Source organism: Stylophora pistillata, unplaced genomic scaffold (genome assembly GCF_964205215.1).
Source record: "Stylophora pistillata unplaced genomic scaffold, jaStyPist1.2 SCAFFOLD_1010, whole genome shotgun sequence".
Lineage (NCBI taxonomy): Eukaryota > Metazoa > Cnidaria > Anthozoa > Scleractinia > Pocilloporidae > Stylophora > Stylophora pistillata.
In genome coordinates this window covers 40,467-58,217 of record NW_028290877.1, presented here as the reverse complement: position 1 = coordinate 58,217, position 17,751 = coordinate 40,467, and the positions used below count along the sequence as shown (strand labels likewise).

The following is a 17,751-nucleotide window of genomic DNA, read 5'->3' as shown; positions in this document are numbered from 1 at the left end:
ATCGACGACGAAGTTTTCTTGCTTTAAGGTTGACGAAGGTTTCAGAAACACTGGCATGCCGATATATCAGTTGAAAGCGTTACGTCGTGCTAGCTTGTATCACTCTCGTCCTTACTCTACTGATCCTATCTTCCATCACAATTTAACAACAGATCACTCGAACAGAAGTCACAAAATACTATGGAAAGATCCACGAGATATTAAAGGTGCAAAAATTCCTTCTAATGGTGTGCCTTTCATAATATTTGGAAAGAAAGTGTTCGATTGTCAGCACGGCAAAGATAGAAAAGCTGGATAGAAAAGCTGGAGAGAAAAGGAAACGAAAAGATGCAGAAGAGGTAAATGAAATATTGCACTGTATGCGTACTTACACGTATTTTTCTCATCCGCGACAGTGGTGTTACTACTGTCACCTATGGCTTGCTAACCCGGAAGGTCAGATACACATATTACTAGGTCATATGACATTGATCTCAGAATACTTTTACGACAAACGCGATAACACTTCAACCTCGGCTAAATTGAAGATGGTTTATAACTTACTAATTATAAAAACCTTTAATGACGTATGCTGCTGACAAAAGAGAAAATAAACGCAATTCTACGCTTTTTGATTTCTATCAAGCTGTCGTATGTCGGCTCCTTATCTTTCAAGGCATCACGCAATGACACTTCTGTTTCTTCACATTCCAAAAATTAGATTGAGAAACACAATCACTCATCTTAGCTGATATACTTATCTTCTACAGAAGGCTGGTCACAAAGATTTTGTTTTCAAGAAAAGAAGATTTCTCGTTCAAGACACACGGAAGTTTGACTGCAAAGCACAGATAAAATTGCGAGAAATTTGATTTTTTGCAGAGCACAAGGTAGTTCCACTCATGTATTGACAACGAATTCGGTATCACTGTCCAAAATTCATGCTACACAGTCACCTTACTGACTGGAACGACAATTCACGAAAGGTGGTCTGTTCTTAGTCGAGACACTTCGAGCTTCCTGATGTTTTTTCTCTCTGTCTGGGATGTTAGTGTTGTCAAACAAAGCTAACACACTGCCAGCACCAAGTTGTTTTTTCATCCACATAAACGCCGTGAATCAGTTTTAAAACCTGACAGAAAAGTTGAGTTGAAGCAGTGGGAAAAGCTCATTTGTGCACTGCATCAGAGGCATTCAGTTTACCGTTACAAGGCATCCATTTTTCTCCTTCAAATGTATGATTTTTTGTCTTTCAGATTCAAGAAGACAGCCAAAAGAGACGGGAAACTGCGTCTAGAAATTTGCGAAAAGTTTTAGAAGAAGGGATCGCTAAGTGCGAAAAAAGGATTTATATTGAACTACCACTCATTGCAGACCATCAAAATCACTTTGTTGGCGAGGTAACTTAGTGTTCAACACGAATTAATGCAACGGTCAATGAAAAAAAAGTACCCAGCGGGCAAGCCGGTCAAAGTGTGACATAAAAGTGCCTGTAAATTTTTCACCATGAGTTTGTTTTCCTTTTTGTTGTTAAAGTACAATTTCAAACATTCACACAGTACAAAAAATGGCAAAGGAGTAAATAACGTATAGGTGTGCATTATTAGGGCGTTCCCACTTGAAATAGCGTGCATTTTCACAATCCGAGTTTATTATTTCTATAGGTCACTGGAATATCTCAACCCCTTGAGATGAGGATATCATCAATAGGATCGACGGAGGGAGTTAAAGAAATATATAAAATGAGACGGCATTTGAAAATCTTTGTGAAAGAGGTCTTGTTTCGAGATGATCAGCAACCACAAGACACAAACCGACGATACTTCCCTAGGACATCTGACCTGCGCACGCACATGTATCGAGCTACGGTTAAAAACCGCTTGTCAAGAATTGACCCGGCAAATGTCTACATGAAAACAGATGAGTGGAGAAAAGTTTACAACGCTGATTCCTTTTTCTTTTGTCCCCACTAAGAACAAGTAAACACGCCTATGGAGGTTCCAGTCTGGTCTGAAAATGAAAAGAAGGTGATCACTGCCAAATGAAGCATTAGGGTTCTTAGTTATAGCGTATTGTTTATGGTATGTCTGTGATCTTTGCCCCGCTTTGACATGACATCCCTTGATTTTACCATACCGCTTTCTTTTTGTTGTTGTTGTTGTTAAAGATGAGTTGGATGAGGAAGTACGTCTCACTGAAGAGGGGGGAAAACAAGAGTGGGCGATCAACTCAAAGAGGAAATGGCAATGCCAAAAATGTAAAGATCACAGAATATTAAGACTTCAAAACAATTCGGTTTAAATATCAAGAAATTAATGTTACGAGTAGCAGCCAGTTATAGTTAGAGTTTTATCAAGTCCATTACGGCACTATTAAATTTTGAGTTACCTTGTTTTGAGAGAAGGAAATTGAGGAGGTGTAATATACGTATCATTATAGCAGGACCACATAGTAAAGTTTGTTTATAGAGACTTTTGGAGGAGAGGGGAAAGACTTGTGACGAGCTGGCTGACATATACATGAACTTTACCAAATGGGTTAAGTATTTGGATCACCTATGGCTCAAATTAAACTTTGCTTAAGCCTCAAGTTTAATCCTTTGTGTTTTCCTTTCCCTGTGTTTATTTTTCAAGTTATGTTACACAAAAGAACATTAGAATAAAAGAATATTTATAGGAGCCTGGCATAAGCAAGAAATCAAAGATAATTTGGGTAACAAAGTTAATTTGATCTTCCAATGTTATTTAATTTTAACCACTAACATAATTTTCCGTGTAAATTTATCCCCTCCGTTGTTTCGGATGTTGTGTGCAAAAAAAAAAAAACAAACAAACAAAAAACATTCAGCAACAACTGTCCCATGTTGTGGTCAATTATCACAAAATACATGGTATGTTATGATTTGATTTACTAAAGTGGCAAAGGTTTTTCACTGTATATCCATAAACTTAAAAGGGGAAATAATTTGTAAAATGTAAGCTATTCTACATCTTGAGTGTATAATTAATCATCCATGTGAAATAGGTTATTTGAAATAAATGTGAAAGATTTGTATGATATTCAGACCCTTGATAACAATTACTGATCTGCTAATTTGTAGTATTTAAAGGTAATTATTTTAGAGGAAGTAGAGGAGGAAATTTCTGGATATGGAATTTTGTTGCAAATATCTGTTAAATCAGTTAAAAACGCTCTCTTATCATATTTCAAGAGTACCTGATTGCCACACCAAAACCTTTTGTATTCTACATTGAGCACCATGTGATGATTATGGTTTCAATAATAAAAGGTGCTGACTTGAGAACTTTGCAAAAATATCTATGTACAAAGAAATAAATTGTGGTTATTTACTCCAGTAGCAGGTCATGGTGATTTTGGTGGATGGAGAGAGAAGCATCCACCAAAACCAATTTAATTTTATTTTATGTCTTATGATTTCAGAAGGAACGTTTGGTCAGCATTTGTGCATTATTAGAAATAATCAGCCACAAAGTAAACTACTAACATTTCGTGAAACATAATTCTTTTGCTTCCTTGAAGATCTAACATTGGCCATAGATAAAATTCAAAAAGTACTGTTGATGGTTTTGATCACGGTTTTGGTGGATGTCCACGCTACCCTACGAGCAGAGGCCGACTAATCTAGGGAGATCAAAGAGCCTTTGTTCAAAGAAGGTTGGCTTCTGGCTCTCCCACCTATGTACCTCATTTTTTGACTCATCTTCCATTAGGCAGTAATAGATGTTATCTGGAAGTGTTGGGTTACCAAAATACAGTATCTAATTATCAATTTACAATTTCTCTTCCCAGGTGGTATGCATGGGTGCAGATTGGCCAGGGGGGATATTAATTTCACATATATCATTATAAATTGTTTTATTCTAATAATATTACACAAAATGCAGGATGCTTCATTTTCGATCCTTACCCGGTATTCAAGAATCTTACGCTGCTGTGTTGGATGTGTCTTCTTTTTTGTTTTTTAACTTCTCTCAGTCAAAGGTTTTTATTTTGATTTCAGCGCCACATCCTTTGCACCCCTTACTTACATTTGCATTAAATCCACCACATGAAGCACATTTCTGATTAGTAAAATAAATAGTCAAACAAATCAATTTAAAGGCAGTGATAATGTGGTCTGTATGTACTGTATACAAATCTATGTACACATATTTTGTTTGACTTAGATTCATGCTATTATAGATAAAAAAAACCAACCCTTCAATGTCATTGATCACAATGTATGGGTTTGGACTCAATGATAGACTTTCAAAGTAGAAATAATTCAGTTTATCTGTAAGAACTGCTGATTTTTTTTTTTTTTTTTAATTAATTGGGGTTCATTTTTTTGGTCAAGAAGAGCCAGAGAAAAATATGAACCACAAAGGGAGCCAATTATTACAATAATAATAATTTTCTGGTATAGTAGCTGCCTTGTATTAGAAATATATCATTTATTGTTGGATTAAGAAGACTGCACAAACTTTGACAGACAATTATTTGAGGTACATATAACAGGAATCTCAATTATTTGCAACCAAAGGAAACAATCACAACTTGAGGTAAGGGAACTTAAGTGAAATACACTCATTAGATTATGTAATACCTTCTGTTTTCCTTTCTTTGAGCTTAATTGCCTTTCTTCACCCACTGAAATGCCAACATGTACTAACAGCAACTAATCCCAACTAAATTTCAAATTTAAACAATTGAGAAAAACTGTACCACTAGTTTGAAATACAATGTATAAAAGTTGTCTATTATAGTGACATGAACTAGTAATCCATGTAAGAAGTACTGTGCTGCAATGTCCACATGCAGCATTGAAAATTAAAGAAAAAGAAATTGAAAAGACTTACAGGTAGGCAATATACTCTTTTATTACATGACTAGGACAGTCAGACGGCCAATAACTAAAATTAACCAATCAAAATGCTCTATTGCCGGTCCAATATTCTCTAAGTATTGGACCGGGCACTGTCCCAAATGGTGCTGAATGATACCGCACTTGTATCCCTGTGAACTTTAGTCGTATAATAAATCTCTTATTAACCAAGCTTGCTTGGGACCGTACTGGAAGAATATCGGCCCTCGGTCTTTTTTTGTACGGACCTCGCTGCGCTCGGTCCATACTGTCAAGACCTCAAGCCAATATTCTCCCAGTACGGCCCTCGCGCTTGGTTAATAAGATATATATTTTCATCATCAAATAACTGGATCACATCAATCCCTGTCATTCTAGTTTCTTTCTTTATAGATAGGTACATGTAGGTACTAAATAATTGTCTAAAGGAGTCTAGCATTTGGCATTTTACTGCCAGCACTTAACTACAGTTTCTGAAGCATGCAGTGACAAGGAGTATTTATAGGATGCTTATCAATCAGAGAGGGCAACCCTCACAATTACATTTGCCTATAGACCACTTTCATAAATGGCTGCCGGATTAATATTCTTTTGTTTAAATTTAAATTAGCCCTACTGGCGTCATTCTCCAGTACAAAATTCAAAAGAATACATTATCTCAAGCGAGGCCAGAAGGGCTGATTTAAATTTAAACAAAAGAATATTAATCCCACAGCCATTTATGAAAGTGGTCGGTCTATACCCATTTATACACATGGGCAGTGAGGGACATTGTGAGGGTACTGCGTCCTACCCAAGAACACAACCATTATATGCGCTAATCATTACAGCCACCAAATCTCGCACTTCATGATAAACTAATAATGTAATGCTAAAAATATGAGATATAAATGAAGTTCAATATGAGTGTGATAACAGCATGGCTGCCAAAACATTAGGTTTTTAAATATGTTATTCAATTGTTTCATAATGGATACACACATAATTTAAAAACCTCGCCAATGGTCTGGAGTGATCAAAATTTAAACTGAAATTTACTTGCCCACTGAGAAAGTGGATGTTTAAAAATTTTTTCGTGCCCTGCAATGGTATGGTTACTGTAATTTTGTTGACTGAAATCAATGTACAGTACTGTAGCTATATGTGCATGGACATAAAGTTGAAACACCTGGTAACCAACAGAAACTAAACAATACAAAATTTCATTAAATATATTAAACCACCCTTTAACTGAAGTATGGAAAACACCACTCTAAAGCTGAACCCAGTAAAATTAAAATATTATACCATAAGTACATTTATTATTGTAATATCCCACCACCCTAAGTAAGGTAAATAGGAATTCCATAACAAGGGGCTTCTGTTACAAAGCTAAACTAAATGACAGAAAGGTCAATGACAGGGAAGGAGATTTTAAAACTAAATAGAGTAAAGCCAAGGCAATTATGTAACTGTGGTTAACTGTTGTTCTGGTATAATACTTCAACAAAAATAGATTAAACTGAAGACAATCTGTTCAATTGGTAATTGGTATTCACAAATATCAAATGAGAGAAGGGAAATGAACTACAAAACAAAACTGTCATTATTTCAAACTATATTAGCCTTTAAAGTTCATAGCCAAAGAATGTTAACATGTAAGTCTCCAAAACTGCCTAATCTAATAAGAGGGCTAGAGGTTCTAACCAGAAGGTCACTGGTTATCAACATCATCACCCCGACAAGCTTTAGGCACACATACTGGGGTCTCAAGCCTGTAAATTTCTACATTTATTTAACCTATACTTACGAACTGGTCGTAAATAAAGCATCCAACAGATGATAAATGCAATGTCAAACCAATTTTTGATAAAACAAAGAAAAATTTTTCAGTAAATTAAAAAATCATATTTCAATTTTAATGTTACTCAAAAACTCAGATCGACAGTATTTGCCCTTCATGTTGGAAATCATTTGATGGGGAGTTTATGGAATAGCTCCACAAATGAAATGTTATAAACTTTAAGGTGCCATATAAACATGTCGATGCACATGTACAAGGAATCAAAACAGAAATCAAGAATTGGCCATGTTTGCTTCATTGCAGTGAGTTTCCTTTAAAGTCAATTTTTCTACCCTGAAGCTTATGTAAGATCTGCTATATGTTTAAGCTCAAGCTTAATTTAAAAGGTGCAGTGGTTCAAGATGTTTTCTAAATCTTGTATGTAGGCCACAATGAATTCCGCCTCAATAAGCATTAGACAGTGGCAGCGATGAACGAGAAAATCACTTCTTCTCAGTTCTCTCCTTCGTTTGGAAGCCGCGACGGCGTTTTCATGTGAGAAGAGCAGAAGTAACAATAATAGAAAACCTCGGAGAGTTGTTTGCGTCACTTTTCATTTTACGCTAGCTATAAGTAGTTCACAAAGTTCCTGAATTCACAATTCCTTATAGTATGCAAAGTATTTTATCGGTTAATTATTATGAATATTCATAACGGAATCATATAAACATGAAAAAAACCACCTCATTCTTACCTTCTTGTGGATTCGAAGCCATGATAACAGCTGTGAGCCGCTATACGAAAAGGAGAGGAACTAAGAACTGAACCAAGAGTAAATCAAAGAGATCGATTGCAGCTGAATTCGACAGGCGCGCGAAAGGGGCTCCTAGTCCGGGAAATTGTGATGTCCCTCGCAACCGTTTAAAGTCTGAAGTCATGACATCTACGTCTCGATGCTGATTGACCCTTCCTGACCAAAGGACCAATCCGCATCGAGAGGCAGCTGCATTCATTCACTTTTGAAGTCCGCAAGCAGTGCGTTCGAGTTAGCTTTCCTATACTCTAGCACAAAGATAGTAGAGGGGAGGAGTATGGAGTATGGCTGGAGTAAAAAAAATATCCTTTCTCCGCGGTAAGTGGAGGTAATTCCAAGAGTTCAGATATTTTATTTTAAAGAGCCGTGCAGTTAATCTTTAGTTCACTCGATATTCAGATTGATTATTACTAGGAAAATGGGGGTATCCGATCGTGTAATCCACACATGGAAGGTGGAACGAAAATAATCTATTGAAAACTCTCAAGAGGCCACACACTTAAAAAAAGTTTCTACCGAAATCATCCTCCCTCATGTTTCACATGTGATGTGCAGATTTTCATCGAAAAGAAGACACGGTTGACAAAATGTTAATTTTGTCTGAAGTCCATCCTCGGAGACCCAGGGGCTGTGAGTCGACTTCAAGTTAGGGCGAAAGAGCTCTTTCGCCCTAACTTGAAATCGAATCACAGCCCCTGGGTCTCTGAGGGTGTCTTAAGTCTTGCCGCACTTTGCATTTCTAGTGTTGACAACATAAAAAGAGTCAATCGATAGATTCAGTCAAGGCGTTAGGAGTCCTGAACTAGAGTATCCATTCGATCGAACAGGCGATCGTTTATCGTTCTGATCCAGCTCGTACTGCTTTCGTGGAGCGCTATGCTACTGTTTTACCTGTACTTCTATATATCTATTGATCTATAAGAAGTAAGAACTATCCACCAACAAACGCTCTAGCAGTGGGAAAAGGGGCAGGTTACCTATTTTACAATTTACTATAAGTATTATCACACTAATTATTATGAAATATCAGTAGTTAGAAAATTTAATATTTTTTTTGGTACGACTTTCCAGAGTTTTCATCAAGTGGGGAACAAACTACCATGAACAAAGGTAACCACCGTAACAAGTGGACCGTGTAATTATATTTTAAAAAAATCAAACTCCAATGATATTGATAAATCAAAGGGAAGTCTTATTGAAACTCTCTTAATACTTCAGTATTTCCAAGGGAAATACATTTATGCACCGATAGAACTACCTTCTCTGTCACTTCCATGTTGAATGGGCATTCAACCCTTAAACTCCCAGAAGTGATTAACATGTAACTTCTCCCTTGAATATCCAACCTTTATCCAGGAAACAGGTAGCAAGAATACTCAAACTTATCAAGTAGTTGTTACCTTGGCAGATCACCAAATTCTTGTGCAACTACCAGAGGGGAGAATTAACAATCAGATCTTGGGTGTTACTGGGTAAAGGAGAAAATAAGTTACATTTGAAACTTTTAAACTGTTGTTAATGTTTTCTATTAGCTTTTTTTTCTTTTTTCTTTAAAGTTCAGTAAACTTTTTTCGGTGGCATTACCTGAAATCAACATATAAACTTATGGATCTGAAGCAAATTCAGAGTAATGTTTTTATACTTCACATTATAATTGTATTTGACATATATTGTGATAAATGGAATTGAGCCTCAACTGAAGAGTTCTTCCATTAGCAGTATCTTTTGTACTCTTGGAAAGAAACTGTTGTTGTTATTGTTCCATTTTGCAATTTTTCAGAAGACTTCACAAACCTTTCAAAAAAGTTAGCCTGTGTTGACATAAACAGAGATGATGATATGAGATCACAGGGCAGTTTCAGTGGCTCAGGTTAGATTTAAATCTAAATTGAATGATTCAAGATAACTGTACGTAATTATTTATATATTTACTTATGTAATTTTCCTCTCACAAGTTACACAGTAGAAAAAGACATTAGATACATATCAATTCAAAACAATCTGCTGAAACTTGTGACACGATAATAAATTTACCTGTATGCAAATTTGAAACTTCTAATTCATGCAGCTCTTTTGTATGTAAAAAATCAAAGAATAACAAAATAATTGTGCATACTTGAATGAGAAGGAAATGAAATTATGGACAGCTCCCTTTTACTAACTGTGGGTCACCTATAAAGTGACCGATTTAGAATAGGAAAGTTGATTGTGTATTATGCTAACTGTCAGTTGAGCATTGTTTGGTCTATAGTTGGCGTGTACATGAACCACAGTAAACCTCTTGCTAAGAAATGACCAACAGTCAGCCCACAGGCATATATTTACTTTTCCTTTATTTTGTTAAGTTTGCTTGTCATTAAGTGAATTGTGATAAATGTGTTTGGTATATTTTGAGTCCTTACAGATGGGAATTATAACCATAGAAGAGGCTATCACATTTAAAATTTCCACAAATGTTTACAAAGTCAGACAGCTTATGATACTTACAACCAAGAACAGTAAACAACTGAAACTCCTACATTGTAGTGTACAGTTTTACTCAAATCTAACCAATGGAATTAAGTCATTATCACTATAAAATAGAGGGAAAAATTGCTAAATGCTGGTTGGCTGAGATAGAGGGAACTAACTTCATTAACGACCATTAATTTAATTTGCTTATTACCCTGGGCAATTACCAAAACTGAGAAAAGGCTTAACTTTGCCTAAAGTATTATAACTTCATTCAGGTCTTGAAACTAACTTTTCAACTTACTAGCCAAGTGGCTGGTTACAACTTAGATGTTACAAAAATTTCTGTTTGTTTACTAGCCAAACCGGCTAGTGGAAATCAATAACCACTAGCCTAAACTAAATTGTGCTAGTCTGTGGCTATTTGGCTACCATAAGTGTCAAGCCCTGATCATTGATGGTTTCTTTGCTTTGGCATTGATATACCAAAATTAAATTTTTTTTTCAGCTGATTTGTTGATGTAACCAGTTCACTGACACTAAGTGAACACTGAAATGCCAACAGTGAACATTTTTTACCTTGATAGGAAATGATACTTCCCTTTGTGTTGAAAACTAGTAATTGCTTTTTTTCCTAGTAAAATCAAGGATTGATATCACTCGTGTTTTCGGAAGTTGCAGCAATTGCCAATGTAACTGTGGGCCTCTGACTATTTTTTGAAATGTCTGAAAACATGGTATTTAAATCCTTAATTTTACTCAGCCTCATGCCATTACCTAAAAGTATTGTTGTGGCTTAGTAATAGTTTTCTTTGCAGGTGAGGTAAGATCAGTGCTTGATGAAGTGGAACATGTACTCTCTCCCCATAATACAACAATACAGGTACATGAACATTATTATTAGGACCTAGTCTCTGACAAACAATTTGGGAGATGATCCAATTTCAATCCCTCTTTGCCCTTTCAATTTTGCCTGCCGTTAAACACTCAAGGGGGTGTACCATTAAAAAAGCTTTAGGATACTTTGATAATCATGGTTTTGAATGAATGTTATCTCATGAGCAATGCATGTGACGGTCGATCATTTTCTGACAATAAATCGATCAGAAGTAACTATAAACGTATACCTCTAATCGTGTTTATCTCAACCAAATAGTGATTTCCAGACCTTCCTTCATGAGAACTGGAGCAATCCTAGATGCTGTAACGATCCAGTGCTATACTTCTGTTAGAGCTGGCTTTAAACAGTCACGTCGGTTGATTCACACGAAATAATGATTAACGTTGACAAAAAAAGGTCGAGCATTTGTCAATAACCATGTACATTATTTACAGTGCGATGCTGTATTTCTCTGTGAAGTTTTAATCGGTTGATGAGATGACTTCAACCGTTAGTTTCTGCTGGGCAGCGAGCGTATCAAGCTGGCGGCATCATGGTCAGATGGAAAAGAATAATCACGAATTCATCACTTTTTACCAGAATGCATTTTGGCTTTTAACCAGAGTGCACTGCGCCACAATTGTTATGTTTAGTGTATTGCGTTACATAGCGTTACTACTGTACGTGAGGACATTTTGTACTCAATCGTGTTGTTAATCTACTTTTCTAAGTAAAGGCAAATGAAGTAATCGCGATGCTGTATTTCTCCGTGAAGTTTTTATCGGTCGCTCCAAAGATGCATGACTTCAACCGTTAGTCTTTTTAACGATATTCAGGACGATGCCCGATTTTGCCACTGCACATAGGGGCTGCGCAACACGCTATGATGGTGCGTGCTCGCGCGTGGGTGGAAAGACTAGTCTCCCGCAGTGATCACGCGAGAGACCAAGGGCGTTGAAAGGGACTTTTAACCCTAAAATTTACGGGTCAAATTAGCTTGATTATGCTGCCTTTGATTGAAACCGAAAAATGAAATGAAAAGGAAATTTTGTGGACAATTTGTCAACATCCTAATTTTTTCGTGTACCTATAGCCATTACTAACTATAACTATGCTATAGCAAAATCAACAAACAGGTAGGAGAAAACAGCGTATCCCTAATATGCAGTTTGACTAGGATAAATTTTTCAAATAGTTGTAGAAAATCAACGGTAGGAGTTATTTTCAAGACCAATTTCGCACGTTAAGGATTTGAGCGGCCCGCGTGGCGAACGGAGCCCGCTAACAAGCCCGTGAATTAATCGCTTTGCAAGATGTGACCATCGTTGGTTCCAGACCTAGTCCCCCCTCCCCCCCCCCCCTACCCTTCCCCTTTGTATCAAAGTCTCTAAAATTATACTCGGGAAACATCTCAAGGGTACACATCTCAACTGGTCAGCGGCAGTAGGTCATGTAAAAACCCTGATACAACAATAGCAAACGAAAGAGGCAAGCATTTCCTGGACCCACCGGGACCGGGGCCTGAGTAATGAAAAGAATGTAAGTGTTGGAAGCAACTTCATCGATTTCAAACGATTTTTGTCAGAGTTACAGTTTATTACTTAGAATTACATGTCTCACTAAATTATGTATAAACTGTATTACTTATTTCATGTTTATTAATATATTATTCTTCGTTTGATATTTTTAATGTGTTTTTAGGAGCTGCGAGAGCAATTAAAAGTATGTAAATGCATTTTGAATTTTATATGATTTTAGTTAATGCGTTACAATTTGCCTATCTTTCAATCACTTTATTTATAGCGTGGGGTAGAGCCTCATACCCATGGAATATGGTCAATCTCTTTTCCTTTGGTTGTCTCGTGGCTGACTGAGCGTACGTACGTACGTGCCTTCAGATTGCACGGGTAGGGTAGGGGAGACTATCAAAACGAAGGGAGGGGTGTCTCAGGCGAGTCTTGGCAAATGCACATCTTTTATGTTATCGTTAATCTTACGAACTTGGGAGCTCCGCTTTTAGGCTTGGCTAAATCTATATATTAGATTTATATTTTTACACTAACTGTAGAAATTCTTGCTCGCTCGTTGGTCAAGGGCCATAGACAATTTGAGTGATAAATGTCACTCCCGACTACCTTGAGAGATTTTGCTGGTCACATGACTTTTAACTTGAATCGCCATGTGCTCGGGTTTTTCAGTTTTTTTTTTTTATTGAAGAGAGTTTAAAAAGAGTTATTGTGTCTTTCTTTGGCTAAAGCGAACGGTTCGGTAAGTTAATATTTGTTTTTTTGTTGTTGTTCAGGCAGGTATTTGGAGTTTAATGCCTTCTTTTGTTTGTAATTTCAGAAAACCTTTCACTTTTACTTTCACTTATATTCATTGGCCGAGGCCGTGCGGCCAATGTACGAGTTTTCGACGTTCGTCAAGTTAAATCAGTTGTGAATAAACATAAGTACTACGGTACCGACAATAAACCATACTTTCTATTGGTTTACCGGCCAAATAAACCAAACAAGCGTGCACTGACAAAATAGTAGTGACAAGGGGCCCTTTAGTGGTATGTCTGGCTGTATAGAGTTATATGTGTATCATTCCTGTTTAGCGCCACCCTATTATGATACGTCAAAGTAACGCGCTATGAGATTGCTACACTATGTAACTATACGCTGACAACCCTCTGGGCTTTGGATTCAAACCTGCTCCAACATGAATACAATGATTGCATTACAGGAGAGAGATGAAAGAATAATACAGCTGGAACGCACCTGTCATGAGTATGAATATATAATCCAAAAAGTTCAGACAGAAAAGGAAAGTGAAGGCCAAGCGTTTGACGAAAAATTGCAACAAATAGAAAGAGCAGCCAAAGAGAACTATGCCCGTCACCAACAGCCAGAGAGACGCAGCTGGATCGTTCAACGTCATGAGGTAGAAGTTGACCAGAACGAGATTCTAGGGAGGGGATCCTGGGGAACAGTTTTCAAAGGATGGTTCCGCGGTACCCCGGTTGCTGTAAAGGAACTTCACCGCATCATCATCTCAGATCATAATCGCATTCTCTTTCACCGAGAAATGGAACTTGCTTCGCGGCTTCGACACAAGAATTTGGTGCAATTTATGGCGGCGGTAGCTGAAGGTGGAGACCCATTAATAGTCACGGAATTTGCTAATGGTGGCAGCCTGGCAAAAATTATACAACAGTGCACATTGCCATTTGCTGAAGTGTTATCCGTTGCCTTTGATGTAGGGCAAGGAATCCTCTACTTACATAGTGTAAGTCCAGACCCAATTCTTCATCGAGACATCAAATCCGAAAACGTGCTCGTCTATGAAGTAGGGCTGCCCATGGCAAGAATTGCCAAGGTTTCTGACTTTGGTTCCGCAAATTTTATGCGCAACATCATGACACCAAATCAAGGAACACCTTTGTACTCTGCTCCCGAGACACGAACACAAGAGTACACAACAAAAGTAAGAGAATGATTCACAGGTTTCTTTTACAAAGCTGGTTTTCATTTTGTTGGTGTAATAGCCAAGTCTGCTTTGAGAAATAGATTGGCGTTCTGTGCGATCTTATTCTATAGGAGATCCCAGAGACAGCAAACATTAAGAAAGAAAGTTTCTCCTCAGACTTATTTCAAGTCAGAATTGCGATCGCAGTAATCAAGGAAAAAATAGGCCAAGAAATCTTACTTTGGCTTTACGAAGCCAGTATCAGTAATGGGCATACCGCATTTCCTTGAATAAGTACCCATGCTCTAATAAGCGTCCGGCCTCTAAAAACCGGCCTCCCCCAAATAAGCGGCCACCCTCTAGGTAACCTGAGTGTAGCCGTACCCTCCCCCCCCCTTCCGTTTTTCCTCGAGGGGACAGGGGCGGCTACACGTAGGTTACCCTCTAAGGTTGCTCTTAATTATTAATCATTGATGTGATCGTTTTACCATTTTAATACTTTTGGGACCACAGTAATTGGCTATCGCTGTTGTGGTTGCCTGCCCGTTATTGTTATTGCTATTTTATTTTATCCGGCTGTGTTATAGGTTATATGTATTGTTGGCAAAGCTAATAAAATAAAATGATTAAAAAAAATTGATGCCTAACAAGCCCCTCACCTTGAATAAGTGCGCCCCTCAATTTTCCCTCTTTATATTCTAGGCAGATGTGTATAGTTTTGGACTCGTGGTGTTAGAGATGAGCATCAGAGAGTTACCAGTTCCTCAACAACATTCAAGACAACTAGGAAAGGTGGTCGATGACTTCCTACGACGACTTATAAGAGAATGCATCCAACCAAACCCCGACGAACGGCCCGATATGCAAAGAGTGGTTGCCGAGCTCAGACAACGGAAGGCTGATATTGTGGCTATAAACTAAGGTCACCCGACCTGCAGACTCGAGGGAGTAAGAATATCTTAAAGATACCCAGTTGTTATGTAAATAGCCACTCCGTGAAATATGGAAACAGCAGATGATGATACTGTTTGAGAACGAACGGGTTGCTTGCTAAAATAGTTTATCACTATACTCAACTCTCTACCAATGCCCAATTGTTCGAACATCGATTAGAACTAACCTACCGTTAAATTTGAATCCGAGCTTCTTTTCCTTTCTTTCAAAGGCATTTTCGCGGATGACTTCTCGACTCTTTTAAGAAGACCCAATCATCAAATCAGACACAGAATTAATTGAATTGAATTTGCTTTTTAAGCTTTTAGATATGAATTTAATTATAACACTAACCCAAGGTTATCATTACCCAACTTTGGACAAATCGGCCCGGATTAATGGAAACTATTAAAAAGAACCCCAAAACCGTAAAAACCAAGCAAAAAAATGTAGTACAAGGAGACGCCAAGATTAGCACATCGTTAGTGCTCGAAGAACGTTAATGGTGTAAGAGGTATTCGATATTTGGTAACTTGTTAAAAGTTAAAAAATAGGAAAAGCATTTCTTGTGTCTGTTTTCAAAATTTACTTATTCTCCAGGAGAATCACACAATATAGAATTGATGTTCTTTACATCATCGAACGAACTTGTTTTAGTTTTTCTTTTACAGCGGATATTCAATCTTTTTAAGGTTTTTTAACATTGCCTTTTGATGAATTTTAGTTTCACTGAATTGGAGTGCTTACATTACTCAAAAATCAAGTTCAGTGTAGATTTAATATGCTGAGCACGATCAAACAAGGCTTCAGAAGCGATCGTTGACCCTCTCGCAAGTATAGTGCAAGTATTAGATTGACTGTCAAGAGATATTTGGGACTTCATTCGTTTCGTTTTTTCTTGCTCTGTGATTGGTCTTAAAGACTAGCAAGATCCTCTCGGCCAATCAGATGCAAGACCGGGACCAAAAGCAACTCGCGTTTTCCTGCGCTTCAAGCCGTTAGGTTATTTCTACTCTGAGTTCCCATTGGCCCCTTGTGGTGTTTGTCTTTCTTCTGATTGGCCACTGCGATCACGTGGAATTTGGTTTCATAACACTCAATCGAAATGCGCTCTACTTTATAGGGAGAAATTAATCCAGAATGCCGCAATCGAGCATTGGAAAAAAATGTATTTTTTATTAACAAATATTTCAATAGATTTTTTTTAGGTGTGAATTGAGGATAATCAGAAAATTTTGAGACTGATTAGGACAGAAACGAGGTTCATACATAAAACGCAGCCAGCATACTGCTAGAATCAACAAAGGATCTTAGCACTGTGCAGGACGTGTGTCATGTATAAACTTGGTAATGGGCCTTGCTCACCATTGAATCTCTGTGGCTTAGTGATAGAGGATCAGAGCGCAGAATCCGAAGGTTTGTGATTCGATGGGAAAGTACTCGGATTTTTTTCCTTGCCCCACGTTTTGGCTTGAGAAGAAGAAAAACATCTCTCCCTATTTGATTAAGCTCAAAATTTACTGACGTTCTTATTCTACGTATATGTGCACGATCCTTCGCAGTAAAGCACCATTTAAGCAATAGTGAAAATGCTTAAATAGTGCTTTACTGCGAAGGATCGTGCACATATACGTTTCATAACCGCAGTTCATATATATGTATTTCATATGTTTGTTGTTCTTATTCTAATTACAAAAATGAGTATTACAACTTAAAAAAATCAAAATAGATTTTTTAACGTGTAGTTGCTGTATTTTTCCTTAAAACAAGTAGGTAAAAAATGAAATAGTACAATTCAAATAAATAAACAGATATCTAGAATGTGAAGAGAGTTAAAGGTATCTCTAAAAAGACACATAGATTAGATTTTATGTAAAAAGAAACCACTGTACATGTCAAGTCCCAAGACATTAAAGGTTATAATGTACCTCATGTTGGTTATTTTCAATACACTTTTATGATCTTGATCAATCGGTCTGTGTTGCGTAAGTCCGAATTTAAATCTTCCGTATTCAGAACAAGACATATGAGTGAGATGGTCTTCAATACCAACCCATTTCAAGTGCCGGACGTCATCAAGTTTTGCATATCCCAAACTGAAAAGACAACAGTTTTCATGTTCATCAGCCAGAAGTGGTTTGACATTACAGCTTTTTACTGAGGCGCTACGAAGAAGGTTTAGAATACATGGTAGATTGTGAAAAGTCACAAGTCGGAGCCCCCAAGTCAGTCCACTGTTGACCTAAACTTCGTTCTGACATCTTCGATGACGGTGGTAATGCCAAACTGTAACGGTCCTGCATTTCCTTTAGATTCAGCGGTGATTTGCAGAGGGGAGCAGGCTACTTGGCAACATCTCGGTGACATTCTATCACCTTCTGAAGCTTTTCCAAACAGAATCTACTCTTGCGTCTGGAAAGAAACAGTTGGTTTCGCAATTCTATGATGGAATCAATGTAACTAGGATATTTGGTGAATAGATGCTTCTCTTTTCCTAATTGGACTGGGTATTCTAGCTGTTAATCCATAAGTTTCTAGATTTTTCAGGACCCCATACAGATGACGCATAAGTGTTTACCCAGTGCACCCTGGCTAAAAAACCCATCAAACATGAG

At 37.4% G+C, this 17,751-nt stretch overlaps 1 protein-coding gene and 1 long non-coding RNA gene across 2 annotated transcripts; one reads left to right on the top strand and one right to left on the bottom strand.

Annotated features, from left to right (window-relative positions):
* Positions 1-825: 825 nt before the first annotated feature.
* Positions 826-11,603, bottom strand: LOC148715698 (uncharacterized). The gene is made up of 2 exons (XR_015995895.1): positions 10,998-11,603; positions 826-1,989 (listed from the first exon to the last, which is right to left on the bottom strand). It is a non-coding gene; the product is annotated as an uncharacterized LOC148715698 (long non-coding RNA).
* On the top strand, positions 7,361-17,068 carry LOC148715697 (uncharacterized). The gene is made up of 7 exons (XM_088746614.1): positions 7,361-7,737; positions 8,491-8,529; positions 9,200-9,289; positions 10,689-10,753; positions 12,452-12,472; positions 13,481-14,221; positions 14,906-17,068. Exons 1-7 carry the CDS (start codon positions 7,704-7,706, stop codon positions 15,122-15,124), a joined length of 1,209 nt encoding a protein of 402 aa, XP_088602740.1. The 5' UTR covers positions 7,361-7,703; the 3' UTR covers positions 15,125-17,068.
* Positions 17,069-17,751: the final 683 nt, after the last annotated feature.

Excerpts from the sequence above, each read along its gene's own strand:
- LOC148715697 (XM_088746614.1), top strand. The coding sequence starts at position 7,704 with ATGGCTGGAGTAAAAAAAATATCCTTTCTCCGCG. Across the intron at positions 10,754-12,451 it reads CCCATAATACAACAATACAG|GAGCTGCGAGAGCAATTAAA; the intron begins GTACATGAACAT and ends ATGTGTTTTTAG. Across the intron at positions 12,473-13,480 it reads AGCTGCGAGAGCAATTAAAA|GAGAGAGATGAAAGAATAAT; the intron begins GTATGTAAATGC and ends ATTGCATTACAG.